Source organism: Panicum hallii, chromosome 8 (genome assembly GCF_002211085.1).
Source record: "Panicum hallii strain FIL2 chromosome 8, PHallii_v3.1, whole genome shotgun sequence".
In the NCBI taxonomy this organism is placed as follows: Eukaryota; Viridiplantae; Streptophyta; class Magnoliopsida; order Poales; family Poaceae; genus Panicum; species Panicum hallii.
In genome coordinates this window covers 3,092,530-3,111,644 of record NC_038049.1, presented here as the reverse complement: position 1 = coordinate 3,111,644, position 19,115 = coordinate 3,092,530, and the positions used below count along the sequence as shown (strand labels likewise).

The 19,115-nt window shown below is 44.7% G+C and overlaps 1 protein-coding gene across 7 annotated transcripts; it reads left to right on the top strand.

Moving 5' to 3' along the window:
* The first annotated feature begins 7,199 nt into the window (after positions 1 to 7,199).
* LOC112902825 (F-box/LRR-repeat protein At3g26922-like) lies at positions 7,200 to 11,349 on the top strand. Of its 7 annotated transcripts, none has more exons than XR_003230675.1 (6): positions 7,200 to 8,167; positions 8,593 to 8,748; positions 8,821 to 9,004; positions 9,612 to 9,693; positions 9,965 to 10,140; positions 10,870 to 11,349. XR_003230675.1 is itself a non-coding variant. In XM_025972011.1 (5 exons), exons 1-4 carry the CDS (start codon positions 7,289 to 7,291, stop codon positions 9,650 to 9,652), a joined length of 1,131 nt encoding a protein of 376 aa, XP_025827796.1. In that variant the 5' UTR covers positions 7,200 to 7,288; the 3' UTR covers positions 9,653 to 9,693; positions 9,965 to 11,349. The 7 variants fall into 7 exon arrangements, 5 of the variants coding, with proteins under 5 accessions (XP_025827796.1, XP_025827794.1, XP_025827792.1 ...); XR_003230676.1 differs by having other exon boundaries at positions 9,965 to 10,210; XM_025972011.1 differs by having other exon boundaries at positions 8,950 to 9,004; positions 9,965 to 11,349.
* Positions 11,350 to 19,115: the final 7,766 nt, after the last annotated feature.

Sequence of the window (19,115 nt, the reverse complement as noted above, 5' to 3'; positions counted from 1 at the left end):
GCCATAGGTACCACATATCATGCAATATAAGTATATACATTGTGGAAAATTGATAAAGACAAGTAACTTTCGGCCAAAGCAATGGTACGAGTACTCAACCATTAAATGGTTCAAGTCAGCTCTACCTACTTTTTGTCGTGGTATATTATGTTTTCCCGTGTAGAAAATAGGATGGTCATACGCATCAATTACGATATAAAAGGCATGATATGCGAAATAAAGAACCTAATACACACTATAAATATGTATGCAAACTTACTAAACTTCTTCCTTGCCATAGCACACCAGCCCAGGAACATCAAGGATAGAAAAACACAACTGACTAAATTATTGGAAAGGGTTTAATGCAGTTCGATAGGCACGAGAGGTAGGAGGAAAGAAGATAACAGTCTCAGTAAAAAAACTATTGAGGGAATGGCCTAACCCATGTAGTAAATGGGCCTCATGTACCCGATGGTCTATTTATGAATATTGTACCCACCAGGGAGCTGAGGACAAATTGCCACCTCCCTCTCCTCCTATATATAAATGACCTAAGGGGTCGGGGGGGGGGGGGGGGGGACTGACTTATGCACTCCTCACTTTCCCATTTGTGTTGCACCTTCATCTCCCGTATGTACCTTCGGAGTTCTCTTCCTCCCTCTCTATCTCTCTCTCGCTTGGCAGAGTTAGATCCCCAACAGTTTGGCGCCCACTATGTGTTTGGCTCGAAAATAAAAACTGAAGAGAGAAAAGAGAGGTGAGAAGCACCTTCGATCAAGAGAATATTTTTGTAGATTTTCACCCTTAGTCGGTGACGCAATTGATTTTCCCCCTTCGCCGGCGGTTCATTTGTTTTTCACCCTTCGTAGATGACGCAGTTGATTTTCACCCTTCGTCGGTGATTGAGTTGATTTTCACCCTTCGTCGGTGATTCAGTTGATTTTCACCCTTCGTTGGTGACACAATGGATTTTCACCCTTCGTCGGTGATTCAATTGATTTTCACCCTTCGTTAGTGACGCAGTTGATTTTCACCATTCGTCAGTGATGCAGTTGATTTTCACCCTTCATCGGTGACTCACTAGATTTTCACCCTTCATTGGTAATTCAATTGATTTTCACCCTTCGGCGGTGACAAAGTTGATTTTCACCCTTCAGCGGTGACTTCAGTTAATTTTTACCCTTCGTTTTTCACCCTTCGGTGCTGATTTGGAGTTCGTTTTTCACCCTTCGGTGCTAACTTGGAGTTCATTTTTACTCTTCGAAATCAATCTTCCACCTTTTCGGTGGTGGTGCGGAGTTAGTTCCTACCCTTTGGAGTCAATATTTCGCCCTTCTGTGGTGAATTTCTCTTACCCTTCGGAATCAGTTTATGACCCTTCGTCGATTACTGTTGAATTGTGATCCAAATCCTGTTCGAGGTGGCCAGGTTGGGAGTGCAGCGGAGGCCCGTCGCCGGAGGCTTGGGCCGGAGCGGTACGATATATGATATAAATACCGTGATTAGGATTTTGGATAGATCATCATCTTGTAAGCCACCGCCATCAGTGCGATGTTCCAGTAAAACACTCTAGAAATAGTGAAGTCATGACTGGCTGGTGCCCGTGGTTTTTCCCTTCGCCTTGAAGGGTTTTCCACATAAAACTTGCGTGTTGTGTTCTGCGTTATTTGTTGATCGTCTTCATTATTCGCCTGTTGTTTGCGTAACAATTACTCCGGGCTGATTTTTACCCTTCGGAATTAATTTTTCACCCTTCGTAGGTGATTCCCTTTGAAACGAGTTTTTTCAACCTTCGACAGTGATTCCCTTCGGAATCAATTTTTCACCCTTCGTTAGCGATTCCCTTTGGAATCTATTTTTTTACCATTCATCAGTTTTTCACCCTTCCTCAGCGATTCCCTTCAGAATCAATTATTCACCCTTCATCGTTGATTGAGGGTTAGTTTTTTACCCCTTCGGAATCAATTTTTCACCCTTCGTCGATGACTCGGGGTTGTTTTTCGTGCTTAATTGTTCACCCTGTGTTGGTGACTCCCTTCGAAATCAATTTTCACCCTTCGCCGCTGACTTGGGTTGTCTTTTACCCTTCGGAGTTAGTTTTTCACCCTTCGTCAGTGACTCCATTCGAAATCAATTTTCCAGCCTTCGTAGGTGACTCGGGGTTGCTTTTTATCGTTAGCTTTTCACCCTTTGTTGATGACTCGGGGTTGGTTTTTACCCTTCGGAATTGGTTTTTCACCCTTCTTCGTCATTAGGCTTCGTCATCAGCCTTTAGAGTATTCTCGTAATTGGGCTTCGTCACCAACCTTCGGAGTATTCTCGTAATTGGGCTTCGTCACCAACCTTCGAAGTATTCTCGTAATTGGGCTTGGTCACCAACATTCGAAGTATTCTCGTAATTGAGCTTTGTCACCAGCCTTCGGAGTATTCTCGTAATTGGGCTTTGTCATCAGCCTTCGGAGTATTGTCATAATTGGGCTTCATCATCAATCTTTGGAGCATTCTCGTAATTGCGCTTCGTCACCAGCCTTCGTCATGCATCAGCCTTCGTCAGTTAGCCCTTTGCCAGGTATCAGGCCTTCGTCAGTCAGGCCTTCATCAGGCATCAGGCCTTCATCAATCAGACATTTGTCAGGCATCAAGCTTTCGTCAGGCACCAGTCTTCATCAGGCATCAGCCTTCGTCAGGCATCAGCCTTTATCAGTTAGGCCTTCATGAGGCATCAGCCTTCATGAGTCAGGCCGTCGTCAGGCATCAGCCTTCGTCAGTCACGGCTTCATCAAACATGAGGCCTTCTTCAGTGTTGACACCAGATTTTTTTACCAATAAAATCCCATGAGGTCCAGAGTGAGAGATAGCTGGCTGCAAGCATCCATATAGACGGTGATCGGCAGGTTCGTGGTGACTAGGATATCTTTTGGCAGCAATTCAAACAGTGGCATGTTCAGAGATATTTTTTGCTAGCCGATTGACCGTTCGTTCAAGAGAAATCCAAACCTCCATTATTGTTTTTGATCCAACGTGCACAAAGCTGTCAGACATGGAGTCCAGGATTCTAATACAAGAATTGGCTTTATGGATTGGTCAGGCAAGGTGATTAGAAGGCAAGATTGAAGGAAAAGCCTCCATGTATAAACAAAGGTGATTAAATAAAGAAGGGAGGATACAACATATGTGTTTATTTGCATTGCATGCGTCACCAGGGAACAGTCCGGATTAATCACGCATGTGGATCGGTCTTGGCACGGATGGATCGGAAAGAAGCTTAATCAAGGAGAATTCTACAGAAAGGAAATTAGAGTCCATGTATCTTAATATTAGCTTGTCTAGACATTTCTTCTTTAGCAAGTTTGGTTTGCCGTGACCGGCTAGGTTGTCTAGGATATAAATATGTACCACCGTCCATTGTGGAAGGGATCATCTCTCGATCAATACAACACACATCTTTCTTTTCGGCTCAACGCCAAACCCTAGGAGTAGAAGTAATGTAGTTTTCCGGTGACTTCTTCGATGAGCAGGGCTGCATCGCCTCGACCTCCGGCTCATCTGCAGGCATCTCTGTTACCAGGTGTTCTAGGTTTTAATTACTGGCGTATCACTGTAATTTCATCTAGCTTGCCTACCGGTTATCGATTCTCATCATATCTTGTAAGGCTACATCATTTAATCTCTTGATAGATGTGGTAAAATCATATTTATTTTGCGTTGATTAAGCTTGCATCGGCTGATATTTCTTTAATTTATCATCTGGCTGTTTAGTTTGCTTTAATTAGCTTTTATCCTGCTGAAATAGATGATAGATTATTTAATGGCCTATTGCATCTTAATCTCAGCTACCTCAAAGTTTAGATTAACCTCTTGCTGCCGGCGTTTCTAGATTGCAACTACCGGACGTATTGCTGTAGTTTCATCTAGAAATACTAGTGGTAACGTTAGTTTAAGCTTCGTCGGCTTGTGGCCCTAGTCATAGTGGAGCAAGAGCTCAACGGTGCTCCGTTTCCTATCGGCTCTCTAGCTGATGGCTTTCATGCTTTATTATCATCGATTGTGTGGATCTGGTTTGGACAGCCGATGAGCCGCTCATGCTCATTAGGATGATGGAATCGGCCTCATGGATGATTGTTTACTTATCATGCTTTATTGGCCCGTCGGTTGACATAGCCGATAGCACGTGCCATGATTGCTTTAGTCATTTACACTACATAATTACATTCAATATCTATTTGCATGTGGTGTTTATTCAAAGAACGCCTATCTATGAGCACGAAGGCTTCGCTGCCTATCTGCTCATGTATTTTACGTTTCCCTTGTCAATTGCAGGTCAAATTGACTGGCACGCCCGTGCACACCTTGCGAGCGGATCTGCACCGGAGTAAAGCAAATCTCCCAGGCCTTTCGTGTGTTGTCAAGCAGGGGTTCACCGCTCAATTTTTTGCGTCAACAGTCAATCAGACCTTCGCCGGGCATCAGCCTTCCTCAGCGAGGCCTTTGTCAGGCATCAGGCCTTCGTCAGTCAAGCCTTCATCAGGCATCAGGCCTTCATCAGGCATCAGCCTTCATCAGTCAGGCCTTCATTGCTCAGACCTTCATCAGTCAGTGGCCTTCATCAGTCATTGACCTTTGTCAATCAGTGCCTTTATCAGTCATTCTCATAATGGAGCTTCAGCATTGCCACCATAACGGTCTCACAACCCCGATCTCTTGGAGGTTCAACCAGTCTCTATTCGTAGCACCGAAGCAACCAACCCCTTCGGTTCAAAGGGGTGTTGTCATCGATGGAAAGGGCTGAAATGCCCATGATAAATGGGCACAATCCATCCTTACTTTTAGGGCAATAACGTCCAGTGCCCTGCTTAATATTTTACACTTTACCCTTCGTTTTTACCCTCATTGCAATAGCATACATCCATTCATATCATACATGCAATCTTTGCATCACGTTATATTGCATTGCACCGGAGCGTGGAGCTAAGAGTGCTCACGCCAAACACGAAGCCCTCTCGAGCTAAAAGTCGAAGGCATCTGCAAAACAAAAGGTGAAACCCTCTCGAGCGAAATGCCGAAGGTTGTCGTAGAAACAAAAACGGAACCCTCTCGAGCCAAGAGCCGAAGGCATCCGCAGATCCAAAAATGAAACCCCTTCATCAGAAATTGACTTCGTCGATCACGGGCTTTCGTCAAAAATTTACTTCGTCGGTCTTGGGCTTTTCGTCAGACATTGACTTCAGTAGTCATGGGCTTTCGTCAAAAATCAACTTCATTGGTCATGGGCTTTCATCAGAAATTGCCTTCGTCGATCATGGGCCTTCATCAGAAATTGACTTCGTCAGTCATAGGCTTTCGTCAGAAATTGACTTCGTCGATCATGGGCCTTCGTCAGCCATGGGCCTTCATGAGGCATGGGCCTTTGTCAGTCAGGATCCTTGCTTTATCATTGGCCTTCGTCAAACAGTAGCCTTCGTCAGTGAGCAATCAGGCATCCTGCTAACACGCTCAAAAGCTTCAAAAAGCTTTGCCCGATGAAGATCTGTCTACAATCAGGTGCATTATGCGACTTCTTTGGCCTTCGGCACGAGGCATCGGCACCTACAACGGCATAGCCTTCACCAAGCTCTTCAGCATGAGGGGCTTTGCTGACACCTTTGGCGTCAACTACTACTTCGCCTACCCTCTCAACCTTGACTTGAGGGGCTCGGGGTCTAAGCTTCGGTAACTTGCAATTGCTATAATCTATTGCTTTATTGAGCTGATAGGGCGGTGCGAAGGCCCGCTCTATTTCTATTTTGATTCCACAGGATTTTTGCAAGTCTTGCCCGGCGCTCGTGACTCAAGGCCCGAGGGCACGAGGCTTGATGACAGTGTTCGACTCGAGGGGCTCGCTGACAACTACTTCGCCCTCGACCTCATCGACAGTGTTCGACTCGAGGGGCTCGGAGACGACTACTTCGACTTCACCCTCGTCGACATCAGTTGCTTCGACTGCGTGCAAAGCACCTTTGCTGCCTCCACTGCGAACCCCGGACAAGAGGGGCTATGGCGGGGTTATGGTGGACTAGCACCTCATGGCGGACAAGTCTTGCCCGACGCTCGCGAGTGGAGACCCGAAGGCGGTCTTGGCTTCGGCAGGACCAATGCATCGTCGTTTCTGCTTCTTCTACTACAACAACTACGCCGACTACACTGCTTCTTCTACTTCGACTACGTCGGCTATGCTGAAGAGAGATTTTCTGCTTCGGGTACAATAAAAAGGAACCATATGCTTCGACTATAGTGGCGCGACAGGTGGTGACGACGAGGCTCAACCGGTTCCGAAGATGTGAGCGCTCAGGAACCTAGGATCCGAAGATGTGAGCGCTCGGGAACCAAGGCTCCGAAGCGGCTCCGAAGATCCTATGGGACGAAGTCAAGCGATAAAGTTTTCTGCCTTCATCATCGCCGAAGACTCATTTCATCATTATGACCGAAGTCAATCACTAGCTGGATTATCGTTGTCATGTGTGTGTGGATCCGCCAGACGCGTGTGCTCTTTTCTCCATGTGTTTTGAACCACTGGGATTTCGGATCGAGTTTTTAGCGAGGCGTACGAGCGGGTGGTCGTGAGGGTATTTTCTCATGGCCGAGGTCATAGATAGGTCCGGGCCACTTCCAATATATTCACCTACTGTACTTTGTTATACTAGTCAAACTGAAGTAGCTGAAGGGCTACTGTTGGAGGAATAACCCAGCCCATGCAACCCAGCCCATGCAGTAAATGTGCCTCGTATAAGGGCCTGATGGCCTATTTATGAATATTGCACCTACTAGGGGGCTGGAGGCAAATTGCCACCTCCCTCTACTCCTATATATAAATGACCCAAGAGGTCAAGAGGGGGGGCTGACTTATGCACTCCTCACTTACCCACTTATGTTGCACCTTCATCTATCTTTCATATGTATCTTCAGAGTTCTCTTTCTCTCTCTTAAATGCTTGGTGGAGTCGGATCCCCCAACAAAACTGGCCGTCTCACCAAGACTCCAATCAAGATTGAGAGCTTTTTAGAATGGCTACCTTTTAAAGCTTGACGGTGATGGGCCGTTCAACTCAGAGATTTAGGTGGTAGAAAATTTTGTATCAAGATAATCTGCAATTTTTTCTGAAATTTTAGGCCAAGCTAAAACTACATGTCTACATAGCAGCCATTTTGACCATATTTTTTTCAAGTCTAACCAATACATGGCCAAGTGCCGGCACTACCGCGCTAGGCACGTGACAAGCACGCACACTACCTCCGTTCACTTTCCCCACCTGTTCGCCGGAGCGCCGCCGATGGCGAGCGGGGCGGACCGCATCAGCGACCTCCCGGAGGGCGTCCTCCACCACATCCTCTCCCTCCTGCCGGCGCAGGACGCGGTGCGCACGTGCGTGCTCGCCCAGAGCTGGCGCCACCACTGGCGGTCGGCGCCCGCCGTGCGCTTCGCCGGCTGCACCGGCTGGGCCGGCGGCGTCTACACGTTCGGCCCCTTCGTCGACGGCCTGCTGCGCGCCCGCCGCGGGGGCGCGCCCCTGGACTCCTGCGACTTCGACCTCGACGTCGATCTGGATCTGGGCCGCTACGACGTCCCCAAGATGGAGCGCCACGTCAACGGCTGGATCCGCCGCGCGCTGCGGCGCCAGGTCCGGGACCTCCGCTTCCGGGTCTCCGTCACGCCCCGGCTCCCCTGCGCTCTGGAGGATCGGCCCCTCGCCTCCGAGCACCTCACGAGGCTGGAGCTCGTAGGCGTCAAGGGCAACGCCGGCGTTCTTGATTTCTCGTGCTGCCCCGCGCTGGAGGATCTCAGGATGGAGGATTGCGATGTTGGCTCGACAGAAATGCACTCCCCATCCTTGAAACGTCTGAAGATCAGATACTGCCTCTTCTATTGCAACTTCCGCACTGGGATGTCGTTCCCGAGCCTCGTCTCGTTCGAGTTCATTACCAATGCTGGAAGGGTTCCAATGCTTGAAAGCATGCCGTCCTTGGAAACTGCAACGGTTCGATTCGATCACTTCTATGATGATCGATGCAGCAATGGTCGCTTGGATGATTGTGGAGATGCTTCCTGTTATGGTTGTTTATACTATTATGCTCCTGATGATTACGACTGCGTGTTTCTTGAAGGCTTGGCAGAAGTTACAGACTTGACATTGTCAGCTTATCCTGATCTGGTATGCTTGCAGCTGCTTCCCATGTTTTCAGTTATGGAATTGTATGACATACATAGCTGTATTTCAGTTGTTCCTTTCGAATCATCACACTTCAATCAAACATCCCCTGTAGTTTGTTCACCATAGTCATGCTATATCAGCACTGAAACTGTCTTGTTCTTCTGAAATTACTGACATTACTCAACTAAAAGTTAGATGCCTTGCATTGATGTGTGATGTTAGTTTCCGAATGGCTTTATTCAGCTTAGCAAACATAGGGATGTTTTATAGATTAGATTTGATATACAATTCACCTATATAAAACATATGAAGTCTAGACCTTTTTCATCAGCATATTAAACCCAGATTTGATTCAGTCTTCTATTTTAATTTTCCTTTTTGTAGTGTTTTCATCATTTGACTTTATGCCTTTGCACTTTTCCTAGTATGTCTTCATCAGGGATTTAGAGTGGTGCCCTGCATTTAGCAAGTTAAAGACTTTGGTTCTTAGCAAATGGTTTGTATCTGATGAGCTCAGTGCACTAAGTTGGTTCCTCCACAATGCACCTCTTCTGGAGAAACTTACTCTAAAACCTTCAAAGGTACTGTTATTGCTCTTTAGACATGTCTACTCTTTATTTTGGCTTTATTTATTAAGTATTCTTTCGCTTCAGGTACGCAGCAATTTGATGAAAACAGTGGAAAGTTACAAGCCATTGGAACAATCCATTGCAGCTAGCCATCTTCAGATTGTTGAAATCATATGTAAAGATGCTGATGAGATATTACTCAAAATTTTGAAGGTCTTGAAAGCCAATGGCATACCACAAGAGAAAATCAGAATCCAATGTTCAGCCCGTAAGTTATCTATGAACAGTCATGATTCTTTGTCCAGTTGTCAATATCTGTTATAAAACAAAGTATTATCACTTATCGATAATCAAACTATCGACTGGAGCTTCTGTGAATGCTCTCCTGCTTGTATTTATGCAAGCATTCATGTCGGCAAGTATCGTCCCATAAGCAGTCCATTTTGATTGAATTGGTGCCATCAGTTCCAGCTCGCACAAATAAATATGTGGATATCTGATTCTTTAGTGAAGCCATGTTTCCCCTTGAGAATCTTGAATATTATTCTCATGCTTTGTCTATCCTGCCCTTTTACTTGTACCTTTTATTTGTGCCTATATGCAGTTTTAGTTCCTGTACAGAACCCATTGCTCATTTCTCAACTCACATATCAAAGAAACAAGTTTTTTTTTCTAAGACATCATATGTTAGTAGCATCCATCTCATTCTGTGGTATTTTGATAATGTTTCATGCTGGAACAAGGGTAGCTCTTATTTTACAGACACCTTTTAGTACTTATGAATTGCTTCTCATGTCAGTTTTTGTTTTCAAAAAATTATCTCTCCAAAATTTCCTCCCCAAGTTAACTGTGCTTTCATTTCCCCTTTTATTCAGGTTTTAAAAATTTTGTGAGTACTGAAGTCCAAACAGAGTGAGAAGTACTGGGCTGCTGATGGCCCTAGTAGATTATCTTAAGGTAAACGGAACATTTATTAGCTGCCATTTGTCCATCATGTCCTGCTATTCCAGTGTAGTTTACCTTGTTTCACAACCTAGTTCCATCATATCACTGTTAGCAGCTTTGCAAGGTAACTTATCCTATTGAAGTTGCATTTTTGATCGAATCTTTGCATTTATTTTTCACTTTTGGAAATACCATTTTTCAGTACCACTGAATGAAACCGATGCTACTGTTAAGTCTGGCACCTCCCTTATTTACTCCCTTCGGCATTGACATTGGTCTGCAGCAGCCAGATAGACTGGCAACAGGATGTACAATGGTGGGATCATGCCAACTCCCCACAGTTGTCATAATGCCTCCACCGCCACTGATCAGATAGACTTCTTTGCTGCTCTGCTTCAACTGGTCACAACTGCACCACCATCTTCACTGGTGGCACAGTTATTAGGAGGAAAAGGAGAGGTAATGGCTGAAGAGTTGGGAAGTTGGTTCTGTGTCCTGATGATGGTATTTACCATGAATCTCTACTAAGGTAGAGACAATAGTAATTTCCTTTTGTTTCTACTAGGATGAGTACACAGGAGTGCCCAGTTAGTAGAAATCTCCTACCTACTTGTTGTTCATGCACTCATTAGTCAGCAAGTTGGGCCAGGTAGACCTATATCTAAGCTGATTTCGATAAGATCTTGTTTGATGAGATTTTTAATATGAATCAATGTCAGTTAGCACAAGATTCGTACTGGCATTCGAGCAACTATGCATGACTATCATGCCTACAACCCATGACTGAACTCTTTTAAGAGGTTAATTTTGAGGTTATGATCTATATGAACGTTCATGTGTTCCGTATTTAGGTTCCATTATTGCCTAGCCACAGAGATCAATACTAAGAGAGATTGATATAGGATATGTGATCCGGAGAGTAAATCCATATCACATTATGTACCTACTGAAAAATTCACCATTGCAAGACACAACCTCTATATAATGCTTCCTTTTCACTAAGGCGCGCCCAACAGTAGCAAACTAGCAAAGCAACTTTGGCTTAGATGGAAAACGTGAGGAAAATGGCTAGAGTAGGAAGTTGTCTCATGGGAATAGGAGGCAAGAGGGAAGCAGCTAACCTGCTTGTACGCATGCAAAGTGGATTTTCCCTGTTACCCTAACGCCTTGGACTGCTTGGCGGCGCAGGGCAACAACGGTGAAGCTCAGCAGGAGAGAAAGAATGTGGAGTGACAGGTAATAGGGGGCTTGGGAGGTGAATTTCAAATACTGGAGGCTGTTGGGGAAGCAAGGGATGTGGATTTGGATCTTGATGACAGTAGCTGCCATTCATCAAGGATGGGCTTAGGGTCATCTCGACACCTTCGATCTGCTGTCTTCACGGTGAGGAGCTGCGCTACTACAGGCCATTTCCAGGTATAGGAGATGATGCGGGTGAGCAAGTAAATGGAGTGGTCGACTTTGTCAAGGCTGACGAATGTGTAGATGGCGGAGCCATAGTCGTGCTGCTCCATGGCGCTTGGTGTAAAGATAACAGTAGTTTCATCTTGTTTCTAGGATTAGGACACATGATTGTATCTACTGCGCAGAGAGCTGCTAACAGCTTGCTGCTTATGCACTCATTAGTCCTATCTAAGGTTATGCCTATAAGATCTTGTTTGATGAGCATTTCGCATATGTCTATTGGTGCAATATGTGTCGATGCACTCGAGCAACTATGCATGATTACTAAAAGTATCATGCCTATAATTCATCGATTGAACTTCTCCGTCCGATCCAGGGAAAAAGGACATGTACAAATATATCCATCTGAAAACAGAAAAACACAGGAGAGCAAATGCATAACATCACAATATATACCTACCAAAAATTTCAATCATTACTCGCACATGCCCTCTGTATAAAAACCAACGCGGGATACTAGGTGGAAAAAAGGAGGAAGTGGTTAGGGTCTGGAAGCTGCTGATATTTTGTCTCGACGGGAACGGGAGGCAAAAGGGAGGTAGCTATCAGCAGCTGAAATTATAATTTTGCTAGGCGAAGAGCTCCGTTTTTTAAAGAGAGGTTTGGGTCCTCATTCGCAGCACGCCACGCCCGGGGACGTCTCTTCTGTTCGCACGCGGCCGTCCCGAGCGCAAAGGGAGGAGCGTTCCTTCTGCTGCTGTAGCATGGGCCCCTCGCATGCTGAAAAAGCGCCCATGCCGGGCAGGGTCGCATTGCACGCCGCTCAGCCACAGCCTGCGGGATTCCCTCGTCCAGTGGCCACCCAATCAAGGCCTACGGTGGATTCGTCACTTCGTTGAGGAGCAGAAAAAAGGAGGACTGGTGGATGATTGGTGGACCATGGACTTATTGGCCCCACTGCTTTGGGTCAAGGAGCAGGAATGATAGGCTGGGGCAGTGGGAGGGCAAGCGCCACGTGCGTGCTGTTCCTGCCTTGCGCTGATTTTTTATTATATTATTATTATGACAAAAAACTAGATAATTGTACCTATTGAGTGTTATGAGAATAATGAGAATATAACTCCTCTATCGTATGATGAAAGTCCGTCCTCCTCTCTTATCGCGTGTCAGCAAAATTGATGATGTGGCACATAATTTAATATTATAAAATTCTCCATAAAATCCATATTGAGACCGGTTTCGGCCAAGGGTAGCCCTAAACGCAGCAACAAGACTGCTGCTGAATCATGTATGCCTCATCCAAATTCTGATTACATGTATGTGTCTGAGATAACCACAGGTACTGTACCCAAAATGATTTTTTTCAACATCATATCTTCATCCAAACATATTTACCTCCCTACAAATATTATCTTTATTGTAAACGCCTTGTGTTGCTATTACCAAGCTCTACAGCAACAAACATTTGTTCTCAATAGCTACATTTATAATTCCAGCGCTGATGTTTAGGAGGAAAAGGAGATCAACACATTTTGTGTTTACACAGTTGCAGCCACGTCTCGACCTACATCTGATTACTTGCTACCTCATGTTATGTATTCAGCCATTTTATAAACCGAGTGATGCTCTCGGCATCAATTAATTCTCTTTGGGATAATTCATAACTGCAAACTGTGATATCTCCTTCGAATTGTGCATTGATGATAACCAAGCTTCAAGCAAAAGGTTTGGATAGATCAGCAGTGAGACTGCCGATTCAGGAGGTAATGTTGGAGAGAAGCCACCTGCATCTTCTTCACATCAGGAAGATTAACAGGGAACAAAATAAGGCGGCACACGAGCTAGAGCACTTAGCAGTTAGATCGAGTCCAAGTCTTTTTTTTTCTCCTTTAATTTTCCTGAGTTTGTTAATGCTCTCATTTGTCATAACAAAATATCATGTGTGTTATTCTTTTTTTGAAAAAAGCACTATACTCATGTTTGCATAAATACTAAAAGAAAATTATTGATAGGGCATGCGAAGCGCGTGTTACGTTCTAGTAGAAATGATGATGACATGGCACTCGAAGGAGCTACCAAACACCAGTAGTGGTGAAGACGGGAATGCAATCAGGATAGATAGATAATTTTTGCATCCCTCGTTGTTTGCCAAGCATTGCCACACCACACCGATGACTTAAATTTTCTTAGTTATATGTGTCCAAAGTGTTATAAAGTCACTTTTTTCCAAACTTTATCACAAGTATAGCGTACTTTCCCAGAGAAAATTTTTTGTGCTTAGTATACTGTATGTAGGTTATATTGCCAAGCCACAGATATCAATGCTAAAGACATGTACTGATAGATCCATCTGGAAATCAGAATAACAAAAACACAAGAGAGGTTTATGTCCAAGTCTTTTCATTTTTATTAGCGACATAAGAGTTACGATATGTGACCCGGAGAGCAAATGCGTGCGTAACGCACCTAGCTACCAAAAATTTCACCATTACTGGCATGCCCCTGTATATAAGGCCTCGTTTTCACCGGCACACCCAAGACAAAAAAAACGCTGGATATTAGGTGGAAAACAAGAAGAAATGACTAGGGTCATGAAGTTGCTGATATTTTGTCTCAGCGGGAATAGGAGGCAAAAGGGAAGTAGCTATCAGCAGCTGAAATTATTTTGCAAGGCTAAGGAGCAGGCAAAATGATGACAGGGCACGCGAAATAGCTAGTAAATAACACCAAGCGATGATGAAGGGATAGTTTTTTGTACTGGATAGTTCGGCGAAGGAAAGAACTTATATACACTCTGGGCGGGATTTGAGTTAGAATACTGTGAGAATGCTTCAAGCAAGCTTGAAGACATCTAACGCCGGACAAAGCACATGAGAACAGGAGGCAAGAGGGAAGCAGATAACATCATCTTAATAATACGCCTATTTTTGCCTACAATCCCATGACTGAACTCTTTTAAGAGGTTAATTTAAAGGTTATGATTTATGAAGGTTCATGCGTTCCGTCTTTAGGTTCCATTATTGCCGGGCCACAGAGATCAATACTAAGTCAGAACGATATATGACATGTGGTCCAGAGAGTAAATCCATATCACATTATGTACCTACTGAAAAATTCACCATTACAAGACACGACCTCTATACAATGCTTCCTTTTCACTAAGGCGCACCCAACAGTAGCAAAGTAGCAAAGCAAAATGCCCGTTACATATACTAGACTACATGTAACAGCATCAATGAAACCCGTTACCAAATAAGGCGATATCATACCGGTGAGGTGTACGAAGCTTTTGGTAAGGGACGAAGGACAGCGGCTCTTACATGTATTTTGGCACATGGAAACGGCTTAATTCAAGGTCTGTTACATATGATTTACATAAAATAGACTTGGGACATTCTGAACTTGCTCCAATGAAAAGTGCATGACATTATGGGATGCAAGAATGAACCAACCTTTCATGTACAAGACAAAAGTACGATTCTAGTATTGACTTGGGCACCCCATTTCAACATACTAAGCGTTCGTCCGGTTTTATGCAGATGTTCTTGTCTTGTTTTTCTTCTTCTCTTACTCTTTTCTTGCAATTTTTTTTATTGGACATGTCATATGAGCTTGATGATGATCGAGAGCCGAAAACCCAAAAATTTGTAATTGAAGCTCCTGGTGTTGCTGGTCATTACAACCACATAAACAAGGAACATGTCAAAAGACAAGCTAAATTTCCAAGGACGGTCCTTTAAAGCGACCAATCCTGAACCTCGCTTTCATTTCCTGTGGTGGTCCACCTAAGCGACCGGCGTGGACCAGCCACATGTCCATTTCCAGGACCGCTACTTAAAGCGACTGACTCTTAAAATAGAATAGAGACAATTTCTAGGGCTTAGTGTAATGATTTATAGTCATGACTAGTTTTGGCTGATATGCTCCCTACTGAGCATGCATCGATCTATATGTATGAATACCTTTGCGACTCGGAAGCTACGTACTGCATAACTTGTCCAATGTGTGAAGAGAAACTTTTCTTAATCACTTCCACTACTGTACATCAGCTAATCACTATACAGCAAGATTGAACTTCGTGCAGCATTCTTTTCTTGTCTGAAATGTCATAAAAGTGAGCAGAGCAAGGTAGTACGTAGCATATATAGCTAACGTTATGAACAATACTTGCGCATCTGCCACTACTCCTTTGAAATATCATCGCAAGCTTTGCTACCATAAAATAGGAGGAAATGCCACTAGGATTACCATTTTGAGGCGAACTGATCAAATAGCTGGAAAGCTGCTGTTGCTGCAGTCTGATAGGCATGGGAGGCAGGAGTGAAGAAGCTGCTACGTGAAGGTCATAAAGACGTCGTCTCTTAAAGCTTATGAGCTACATGGAATTGGACTACCTCTTGGGGCTTGGGCTTGGTGCTAGAAAATTTTATGTCAAGATATTCTACAAAATGTTGTACTGCTATCCTGACACAACATATTGTCTTGACCCCATTTTACTACAAGTAATGACCAATACATTGTCAAGTGGGCTGGTTTATTTTGTGTACAAATCATCTTCGATTATATTTTAATTTTTAACCAACGAAAGGTAGCACAGGGGGAAAAAACCGCAAATAAACAAGTCTACAGGTACCCTTAATAATTTTCTATTCGATCTTTTTCTAGTTTGGTTGGTCTTAAAAAAAATCTTGTGCTTTGACCCTAAGTTGAAAAACATGACGTACGCTTTGCCTAGGGTGGGCCTAGGGTTGCCCTGGATACTCTTTCCCGAGAATGGGTTGCCCTAGGTATTTATTCACTCTCCCAGCAGTCTCTCCCCTTCTCTCGATCTCTGCCCTCTCCAGTTTCAGCGCCGACCGCCGAAGCTTCTTCGATCACCATGACCGCCGGGGTGGACCGCATCAGCATTCAGCAACCTCCCGGAGTGCATCCTCCTCCACATCCTCTCGCTGCTGCCGGCGCAGGACGCGGTGCGGATATCCTTGTTCTCCAAGACCTCTGGCGCCACCGCTGGCTGTCCACGCCCGGCGTCCGCTTCCTCGGCACCGACGGCTGGGCCGGCGGCGTCGCGAGGTTCGACTCCTTCGTCAACGCCCTGTTAGATCCTTGTGATCAACTAAGTGACAATTAGCTCGGGGATTAGCCAATAAGATAGCATTGGTGACTAATCTAGATAGAAACAGAGAGAGAGAGATAGAGAAGAAGCCGTACCCCCGGTGGACGACCCGGTTTCGCCGTTGTTGGCCATGGCGATGAAGAAGTCGAGCCGGAGTCGAGGACTAGGGTGAGCGGGCGGCGGTGAAGTCGAGCTGAGGCGGCGGCGTGTGACGCTGAGGCGACGGCGCTTCCCGTCGCTTCAGCGCCCCCCTTTGGATCGGATCGCTAGGGTTTTAGGTGGGCAATGGGCACGGCGGCGAACTTCGTCCTTCGTGCCCCGGCTCCCACCTTACTTTTATATAGCGCTGCGCGACGGGGGCCCACATGCCATCATCTTGGCTGTGCGCCCCCGATCGGGGCGCGTAACGGACTCCGGATCGGTCGTTGGACTGATCCGGGGTCGAGATCAAGTTAACATTCTCCCCTTTGATCTCTACCAACTTACTCACTTCTTACGTCCGATTTCATTCAGATTAATATATTGAGCATGCCTCGTCTTCAACAGTTATTACTGTTGGATTAACAGCCACAACATACTTTTCCGTTTGAAATAGAACCATACTTTTGGACCCTTACTGTCCAGGAATCATAGGCTTTCCCGTAAACCCATGCCGGCTAAGTGTTCTCTGAACACATTGGGCGGTAAGCCTTTTGTGAGCGGATCCGCTAACATCTTCTTTGTGCTCAAATACTCAAAACTAATTGTATGATCCTGGATTTGCTCTTTAACAACATAAAACTTTATGTCAATGTGTTTGGCAGCTCCACTTGACTTGTTGTTGTGAGCGTAAAATACTGCAGGCTCATTGTCGCAGTACATCTTTAGTGGTTTTTCTATGCTGTCAACCACTCTTAATCCGGGTATAAATTTCTTTAGCCATTTAACCTACCCCGATGCCTCGTAACAAGCTATAAATTCTGCATACATCGTAGATGATGCAGTGACTGTCTGTTTGGAGCTTTTCCACGATATAGCTCCACTTGCAAGAGTAAACACATAGCCTGACGTGGATTTTCTGTCATCCTTATCTCCCGCAAAGTCTGAGTCTGAATAACCCTCTATCACTAGAGATTCAGATCTCCTGTATGTTAGCATGAGGTCTTTCGTTCCTTGCACATAACGCAAAGCTTTCTTAACCATTTTACAGTGTTCTATCCCTGGATTGCTCTGGAATCTGCCAAGTATCCCGGTGACAAAAGCTAAGTCAGGGCACGTACATACTTGAGCATACTGTAGGCTTCCGACAGCTGAAGCATATGGTACCGCTTTCATCTGATCGATTTCGTACTGATTTCTGGGACACTGAAATTTCCCATAACTATCGCCCTTGACTATAGGAGCAGGTGTTGGCTTACTCGCATGCATACCGTATTTCTTTAGTACTTTTTCTAGGTATGCTTTCTGCGATAATCCTAAAACCCCCTTGTTTCTATCTCGGTGAATCTCAATTCCCAAAACGAACGAGGCTTCACCTAAATCTTTCATATCAAACTTTGAGGATAAGAATTTCTTTGTCTCTAATAGCAGATCAATATCACTGCTAGCAAGCAGAATATCATCCACATACAGAATAAGAAAAACGAATTTTCCATTCTTAAATTTTGCGTAAATGCAGTTGTCCTCCTCATTTTCTTTGAAACCAAACTTTCTTACGGTTTCATCGAATTTCAAATACCACTGTCTGGAGGCTTGCTTTAATCCATAAATGGATTTCTTTAGACGACATCCCATCTTTTCTTTTCCTTCCACGACAAAACCCTTTGGCTGTGCCATGTAAACATTCTCATAAAGGTCCCCGTTCAGGAACGCCGTCTTTACATCCATCTGATGTAACTCTAAATTATAATGCGCCACTAACGCCATTATAATTCTGAAGGAGTCCTTGCATGAAACAGGAGAAAATATCTCATTATAATCTATCCCTTCTCTTTGCGTGAAAACTTTTGCCACAAGTCGCGCTTTATATCTTTCTATATTCCCTTTGGAGTCACATTTCGTCTTGTAGACCCATTTACAGCCTACTGTTTTGGCTCCTTTAGGAATTTCTTCTAGATCCCAAACATCGTTGGTACTCATCGATTTCATTTCATCTTCCATGGCTTCCAACAATTCAGACGAATGAACGCTTCTCATGGCTTCTTCAAATGAAGTGGGGTCACCCTCCATCTGAATTTTCTCGCTATTATAGATTTGATAATCGCTCGAAATAGCGGGCTTTCTTGTTCTTTGAGACCTTCTCGGTGCCTCAGCTATCGGCACTTCTTCTACCTGGGGCTGCTCTTGCTCCCCCTGATGTGCGGCTACTGGTTCTGTCGGATCCTGAAGGACAGGTTCCTGGTTCTGATTCGTCGCCGCAGCTGGAGAACTAACAATAGGTGCTGGCACCGTAGTTGACACAGCAACTGGTGAAGAACTAACAACAGGTGCTGACACCGCAGGTGAAGCAGCAACAGGCAACATGAAAAATGGATCTTGGATCATCGGAGTAGGTACGAAAACCCGCTTCTCCTCAAGGTCAATCTTTCGAGCTACCTTGCTCCCTCTCATCATCTGATCCTCCAAAAAGACAGCGTGTCTCGTTTCTACGAACTTTGTATATCCATTAGGACAGTAGAAACGATAACCCTTCGACTTTTCTAGATAGCCAATAAAATGACAACTTACTGTCTTAGGGTCTAACTTTCCGATATTTGGATTAAATACTTTCGCCTCAGCTGGACAGCCCCACACATGTAAATAATTTAGTGTGGGTTTTCTCCCTGTCCATAACTCATATGGTGTTTTAGGCACCGACTTACTCGGTACGCGATTAAGAATATGAATAGCAGTTTTTAACGCCTCCATCCATAAATTAACCGGTAATGTGGAGTAG

Excerpts from the sequence above, each read along its gene's own strand:
- LOC112902825 (XM_025972009.1), top strand. The coding sequence starts at position 7,289 with ATGGCGAGCGGGGCGGACCGCATCAGCGACCTCCCGGAGGGCGTCCTC. Across the intron at positions 8,749-8,820 it reads TTACTCTAAAACCTTCAAAG|GTACGCAGCAATTTGATGAA; the intron begins GTACTGTTATTG and ends CTTTCGCTTCAG. Across the intron at positions 9,005-9,611 it reads CAGAATCCAATGTTCAGCCC|GTTTTAAAAATTTTGTGAGT; the intron begins GTAAGTTATCTA and ends CCTTTTATTCAG.